This window comes from Pristiophorus japonicus, chromosome 1 (genome assembly GCF_044704955.1).
Source record: "Pristiophorus japonicus isolate sPriJap1 chromosome 1, sPriJap1.hap1, whole genome shotgun sequence".
NCBI classification, from domain to species: Eukaryota; Metazoa; Chordata; class Chondrichthyes; family Pristiophoridae; genus Pristiophorus; species Pristiophorus japonicus.
Window position 1 is genome coordinate 441072431 of NC_091977.1, and position 7735 is coordinate 441080165.

The following is a 7735-nucleotide window of genomic DNA, read 5'->3' on the forward strand; positions in this document are numbered from 1 at the left end:
CTGTCGCAGGCCTTCCGCGGACGACACAATAAAACAATTGCTGCCACACAGTTGGTCTATTTGCAGGTGCAGGGCCTGTTTGCATTAGCGCAAAGGGACATCGAAGCCATTAAAGAAACACTTTCATATCTTAAATTATGCACACACAGTATGAAATGAGTTTAAGCAAATATTGGCCCCGGTTACAGTTTTAACAAATGTATAAAATGATCAAAGTTAAATTTTTAGCAAGGTTGGTGGAATGAAGGTAATTATGAATAAAATTCCAATTCTGTACATTGCACAATTAGATTTTGGGATTCCATTGCATCTCATTAGGGAATTCCTTTCGTAAATGATTAAAATGGAATTCTGCTTATTGATTGGAGGACCGCGCCCAGGTGATCCCAGGTATGCTTCCGCACCACCTGATTCCCCCGCCTCAAGCCTGAGACTGCAAGTTTTCACAGACTGGCCGGCAAGCAAGTACTTTCGTAATTCTTTCACTGGTCGGAGGCATACTCCGGAGGTTCGCCTCCAACCGCAATTTCCAGCCCTATAAATGTGCAATAACACTTTGAAGCCAGGCGTGCCTAATTAGTTTATAGAGTGCCAAACTAAAGGGAGATTGTGCTAATGATTTGGAAGTTAGAGTGATCAGCTGAACGAACGAAGAATAAGCGGAATGTAAATCATTTATTTTTTAGTTAAGCTGGAGAAACACTATAGATTGTCTATATAAATCCACTGTATTTAGAAAATATAAAAACATATAAAAAATATATATACACAAAATTTGTTCTTTACCTAAGGCAGTCAGTCATTCTTGTAGCAATTGCCTTCCGCCGCATCATACTGAAGACCCATACCCTACTTATTCCACAGATTGCAGGCTCTGGATTGGTCGAACAACACCACGCTCGCTGACGTTCAAGCATAATTGCATCATTCGACGATTGCCGAATGGCTTTATCTGCAATAACCCTGAAGCCCTGTATAGTTAAACAGCAAAAGGATTTCATTTCCATTGAATTAAGCAGACCTATTTCATATCTAAAGAGGATCAATAAATCATTGCCAGTTTACGATACTATACAAGGTGCTAATTAAAGGGTTAGGAAAAGGAGGAAAGAAAAACATGCACGAGATAAACACAATTATATTAACATGACTTATTCTGCTGTTGCTTCCCACGTGGCTATGTATAACTTGGAACATCACTGTTTGTAGTACATGTTTGTTTTTATACACAGATACTGCATTCAACATACAAATTGAATAATACAAGTTTCTATAATGTTTTTAAACAAAGCAAGTTAAAAAAAATACAAACCCGCTGTATGTGCTCTGCAATTAAACAGCCGACTACTTTTCGGTCATTGGAGATGAAAAGAAGTGCTTTTGTCCTGGAAGGACACTTCAGCTCTGCCTGCTGAAACCCAAGGTCATTATCAACCACCTCTCGAATCTCTTCAACCTGTGGTAAATATACTGGTCTTAATTTATAAATTGTTACTGAATTTAGCCTTTAATGATGTTCATGTACTTATAACATAAGCAACCCGAAGCAAACTTGCTCACATTGAATTTCTTTTGATACTCAAAAAGGTTTACATACATCTTAAAAGCCACAAGAGTTTCAGGATCCACAGGTAAAAAAAGAAAAACACTGAAAGCTAGAAATCAGAAAATAAAACAGAAAATGCTGGCAATACACAGTAGCTCAATCAGCATTTGACTAAGGTTAGCCTCAAATAGGTTCTTTCATTAAAACATTCTGTTTCAAATGCAGATTCACCTGCTGTGTACCTCAAGCATTTTGTTTTTACTCATCATCATCACAGGCAGTCCCTCAGAATCGAGGAAGACTTGCTTCCACTCCTGAAGTGAGTTCTTTGGTGGCTGAACAGTCCAATACGAGAGCCACAGATTCGGTCACAGGTGGGACAGATAGTTGTTGAGGACTGGTTTGCTGCACGCTCTTTCCGCTGCCTGCACTTGATTTCTGCATGCTCTTGCCGTTGAGACTCGAGGTGCTCAGCGCCCACCCGGATGCACTTTCTCCACTTAGGGCGGTCTTTGGCTAGGGACTTCCAGGTGTCAGTGGGGATGTCGCACTTTATCAGCGAGGCTTTGAGGGTGTCCTTGTAACATTTCCGCTGCCCACCTTTTGCTCGTTTGCCGTGAAGGAGCTCCACATAGAGCACTTGCTTTAGAAACATAGAAAATAGGTGCAGGAGCAGGCCATTCGGCCCTTTAAACCTGCACCACCATTCAATAAGATCATGGCTGATCATCACCTCAGTACCCCTTTCCTGCTTTTTCTCCATACCCCTTGATCCCTTTAGCCGCAAGGTCCATATCTAACTCCCTCGAATATATCCAACGAACTGGCATCAACAACTCTCTGCGGTAGAGAATGCCACAGGTTAACAACTCTGAGTGAAGAAGTTTCTCCTCATCTCAGTCCTAAATGGCTTATCCCTTATCCTTCGACTGTATCTCCTGGTTCTGGACTTCCCCAACATCGGGAACATTCTTCCTGCATCTAACCTGTCCAGTCCGGTCAGTATTTTATATGCTTCGATAAGATTCCCCTCTCATTTTTCTAAACTCCAGTGAATACAGGCCCAGTCGATCCAGTCTTCCCTCATATGTCAGTCCTGCCATCCTGGGAATCAGTCTGGTGAACCTTCGCTGCACTCCCTCAATAGCAAGAACGTCCTTCCTCAGATTAGGAGACCAAAACTGAACACAATATTCCAGGTGAAGCCTCACCATTGCCCTGTACAACTGCAGTAAGACCTCCCTGCTCCTGTACTCAAAACCCCTAGCTATGAAGGCCAACATGCCATTTGCCTTTTTCATCGCCTGCTGTACCTGCATGCCAACTTTCAATGACTGATGTACCATGGCACCAAGGTCTCGTTGCACCTCCCCTTTTCCGAATCTACCATCATTCAGATAATATTCTGCCCTCGTGTTTTTGCCACCAAAGTGGATAACCTCACATTTATCCACATTATACTGCATCTGCCATGCATTTGCCCACTCACCTAACCTGTCCAAGTCACCCTGCAGCCTCTTAGCATCCTCCTCGCAGCTCACACCACCACCCAGCTTAGTGTCATCTGCAAACTTGGAGGTATTACACTCAATTCCTTCATCTAAATCATTGATGTATATTGTAAATAGCTGGGGTCCCAGCACTGAACCCTGCGGCACTCCATTAGTCACTGCCTGCCATTCTGAAAAGGACCTGTTTATCCCGTCTCTCTGCTTCCTGTCTGCCAACCAGTTCTCTATCCACGTCAATACATTACCCCCAATATTATGTGCTTTAATTTTGCACATCAATCTCTTGTGTGGGGCCTTGTCAAAAGCCTTTTGAAAGTCCAAATACACCACATCCACTGGTTCTCCCTGTCCACTCTACTAGTTACATCCTCAAAAAAATTCTTGAAGATTGGTCAAGCATGATCTCCCTTTCATAAATCCACGCGGACTTGGTCCGATCCTGTCACTGCTTTCCAAATGCGCTGCTATTTCATCTTTAATAACTGATTCCAACATTTTCCCCAGAACTGATGTCAGGCTAACCGGTCTATAATTCCCCGTTTTCTCTCTCCCTCCTTTCTTAAAAAGTGGTGTTACATTAGCTACCCTCCAGTCCATAGGAACTGATCCAGAGTCGATAGACTGCTGGAAAATGATCACCAATGCATTCGCTATTTCTAGGGCCACTTCCTTAAGTACTCTGGGAAGCAGACTATCAGGCCCTGGGGATGTATCGGCCTTCAATCCCATCAATTTCCCTAACACAATTTCCTGAATGATAAGGATTTCCTTCAGTTCCTCCTTCTCACTAGACCCTCTGTTCCCTAGTATTTCTGGAAGGTTATTTGTGTCTTCCTTCGTGAAGACAGAACCAAAGTATTTGTTCAATTGGTCTGCTATTTCTTTGTTCCTCATTATAAATTCATCTGATTCTGACTGCAAGGGACCTACGTTTGTCTTCACTAATCTTTTTCTCTTCACATATCGATAGAAGCTTTTGCAGTCAGTTTTTATGTTCCCAGCAAGCTTCCTCTCATACTCTATTTCCCCCCTCCTAATTAAACCCTTTGTCCTCCTCTGCTGAATTCCAAATTTCTCCCAGTCCTCAGGTTTGCTGCTTTTTCTGGCCAATTTATATGCCTCTTCCTTGGATTTAACACTATCCTTATTTTCCCTTGTTAGCCACAGTTGAACCATCTTCCCAGTTTTATTTTTACTCCAGACTGGGATGTACAATTGTTGAAGTTCATCCATGTGATCTGTAAATGTTTGCCATTGCCTATCCACCGTCAACCCTTTAAGTATCATTCGTCAGTTTATTCTAGCCAGTTCACGTCTCATATCATCGAAGTTACCTTTCCCTAAGTTCAGGACCCTCGTCTCTGACTTAACTGTGTCACTCTCCATCTTAATAAAGAATTCTACCATATTATGGTCACTCTTTCCTAAGGGGCCTCGCACAACAAGATTGCTAATTAGCCCTTTCTTATTACACATCACCCAGTCTAGGATGGCCAGCCCTCTAGTTGGTTCCTTGACATATTGGTCTGGAAAACCATCCCTAATACACTCCAGGAAATCTTCCTCCACCGTATTGCTACCAGTTTTGGTTAGCCCAATCTATATGTAGATTGAAGTCATCCATAACTGTTGTACCCTTATTGCATGCATCCCTAATTTCTTGTTTGATGCTGTCCCCAACCTCACTACTACTGTTTGGTGGTCTGTACACAACTCCCACTCGCATTTTCTGCCCTTTGGTATCTTGTGCTTTGGGAGTCTCGTGTTTGGCATGTGAACTATGTGGCTTGCCCAGCAGAGCTGATTGAATGTGGTCAGTGCTTCAATGCTGGGGATGTTAGCCCGGATGAGGACGCTGATTTTGGTGTGCCTGTCCTCCCAGGGAATTTGTAGGATCTTGTGGAGACATAGATGGTGATATTTCTCCAGTGATTTGAGGTGTCTACTGTACATGGTCCATGTCTCTGAGCCATACAGGAGGGCGGGTATTACTACAGCCCTGTAGACCACGAGCTTGGTGGCAGTTTTGAGGGCCTGGTCTTCAAACATTCTTTTCCTCAGGCAGCCGAAGGCTGTACTGGAGGCGGTGTTGAATCTCGTCGTCGATGCCTGCTCTTGTTGATAAAAGACTCCCGAGGTATGGGAAGTGGTCCACGGTGTTCAGGGCCGCGTTGTGGATTTTGATGACGGGGTGCAATGCTGTGCGGCGAGGACAGGCTGGAGGACGACCTTTGTCTTGCGGATGTTTAGCGTAAGGCCTATGCTTTCGTATGCCTCAGTAAATACGTCGACTATGTACTGGATTTCAGCCTCTACGTGTGCAGACGCAGGTGTCGTCCGCGTACTGTAGCTCGACGACAGAGGTTGGGGTGATCTTGGACCTGGCCTGGAGACGGCGCAGGTTGAACAGGTTCCCACTGGTTCTGTAGTTTATTTCCACTCCAGTGGGGAGCTTGTTGACTGTGAGGTGGAGCATGGCAGTGAGAAAGATTGAGAAGAGGGTTGGGGCGATGACACAGCCCTGTTAGACCCAATCCATGTCCGGACTGGGGTCAGTGATGGATCTGTTGGTAAGGATCATGGCCTGCATGTCATCGTGGAGCAGGCGGAGGACGATGACGACCTGCTGGAGGCACCCGAAAAAGAGGATGATGCTCCATAGACCCTCGCGGTTGACAGTGTCAAAGGCCTTTGTAAGGTCGAAGGTGGCCATGTATAAGGACTGGCGCTGTTCCTGCATTTTTCCTGTAGCTGTCACACTGCAAAAATCATGTCCGTTGTGCTCCATAGGGGACGAAATCCACACTGTGACTCCGGGAGGAGTTCCTCAGCCACGGGAAGAAGACAGTTGAGGAAGACTCTAGCCACGACTTTTCCAGTGGCTGATAGCAGGGAGATTCCTCTGTAGTTGCCGCAGTCAGACTTGTCCCCTTTTTTAAAGATGGTCAAGATTACTGCATCTCTGAGATCCCCCGGCATGCTTTCCTCCCTCCAGATGAGGTCGTGTATTCAGTGCTTCTCCACCATACTTCAATGCCTCAGCAGGGATTCCATCCGCACCCGTAGCCTTGTTGTTTTTAAGCTATCTTATGGCTTTTTCTACCTCGTGCAGTGTTGGGTTCTTACTGAGGTGGTGGCGGGTAGCATGCTGCGGGATGGAGTCGAGAACACTTGAGTCAAATGCAGAGTCTCTATTGAGGAGATCTTTACTACTGTTTTTACTACAGAATCAGTAGTCAAGCCCTATACTTTCAAAGTTTTGATTAAGTCATCTGTGAAAGTATAAATTAAGAAAAATATGTCCCAGACAGCATTTAAATAAGCCTTTCAATAGTTTGAATACAGGATCTAATTTATTCCAGCCAAGCATTCTCCCAGCATATTATTCAAAGTTACTGACCCCAATTTTGTACAGTTTACAGGGCTTGTGTTGCTAGGGGATGCACAATATTTTAACAGAAGTTTAACGTACAATGTTAAGATGGAATAAATAATGTTTAATAAGTCATTTGAAATAAAAATTAAAATAATTTAATGGACAATGAATGGCACAATGCACTGTAAGACACTACAATTTCTAAAGTCTTGCTGAACTTATAAGAATCAGTACTGTAGAAGGCTTTCCTTGTAAAATGTGTCAAAGCACATAAATGAAGCAGAACATAGCTAAATGCAATAAAGAAGAACAAAAGCTACCTTTTTCAGGGCATATTTTGGATCATCGGGAAGGACCATTATTATTTTACCATCAGGATATTCACTTAAAATTCTCTCCTTCTTCCAGCCCTGGTTGAAAAATCAGAGTTTAAGAAGGTACATTTAAAAATGACCTGTTGGTACACATTATGGGCCCAAGTTTCCACATGATTCGCGCCTGATTTTTAGGAGCAACTGGTGGAGAACGGACTATTTTAGAAATCGCAATTCTCCACATTTTTTTTCTGCAGTTCTAGTCAGGTAGAACAGTTCTAGTTTAGAACAGAATTTTTTCTTCAAAAGGGGCATGTCCGGCCACTGACGCCTGATTGAAAGTTTCCACAGTGAAAATGTACTCCAAACTAAAGTAGAATGGAGCCAGTGAAGATTTTTGTAGAACTGAAAAAACCTGTTCTATACATTAAAAAATCAGGCGCAGGTTACAAATTAGGCGTCCAGAACGAGGTGCGGGGGAGGGAACTCATTAAATTCGACAATAAATCCTTATTTATACTTCTACAAATATTATACAAATAAATCCAACCTGAATAAACATTTATAAGCCAAGAAAAGATTAAATAAACCATCTTCCTACCTGTGTGAAAGTGCTTCAGCCAGGGAGAATTCTGCAGCCGTTCGTGTCGCTGAGCGGGAGAGAGGAGAGGGAGAGGGAGAGGGAGAGAGGGAGAGGGAGAGGGAGAGGGAGAGGGAGAGGGAGAGGGAGAGGGAGGGAGAGGGAGAGGGAGAGGGAGAGGAGAGGGAGAGGGAGAGAGAGAGAGAGAGAGAGGGAAGGGAGAGGGGAGAGGAGAGAGAGAGAGAGAGAGAGAGAGAGAGAGAGAGAGAGAGAGAGAGAGAGAGAGAGAGAGAGAGAGAGAGAGAGAGAGAGAGAGAGGAGAGAGAGTGAGGGGGCGGGGAGAGCGGGTCAGGGAGCGGGTCTCGGGTCGGGTCTCGGGTCGGGTCTGGTTGGCGGGGGGGGGGGCGG

General features: G+C 44.2%; 1 protein-coding gene across 2 annotated transcripts in view; it reads right to left on the reverse strand.

The window, feature by feature from the left end:
* Positions 1-7735, reverse strand: part of LOC139275770 (N-acetyltransferase ESCO1-like) — a 45683-nt gene that overhangs the window by 17787 nt on the left and 20161 nt on the right. Inside the window, exons 7-9 of one of the 2 annotated variants that reach the window (XM_070892973.1) lie at positions 6754-6843; positions 1313-1456; positions 787-971 (exon numbers count right to left, since the gene is read on the reverse strand). In XM_070892973.1, coding sequence (XP_070749074.1) covers positions 787-971; positions 1313-1456; positions 6754-6843 — 419 coding nt within the window. Of the gene's footprint in view, positions 1-786; positions 972-1312; positions 1457-5949; positions 6206-6753; positions 6844-7735 lie in introns of those variants that run through there. The other variant, XM_070892981.1, reaches the window with a different exon arrangement.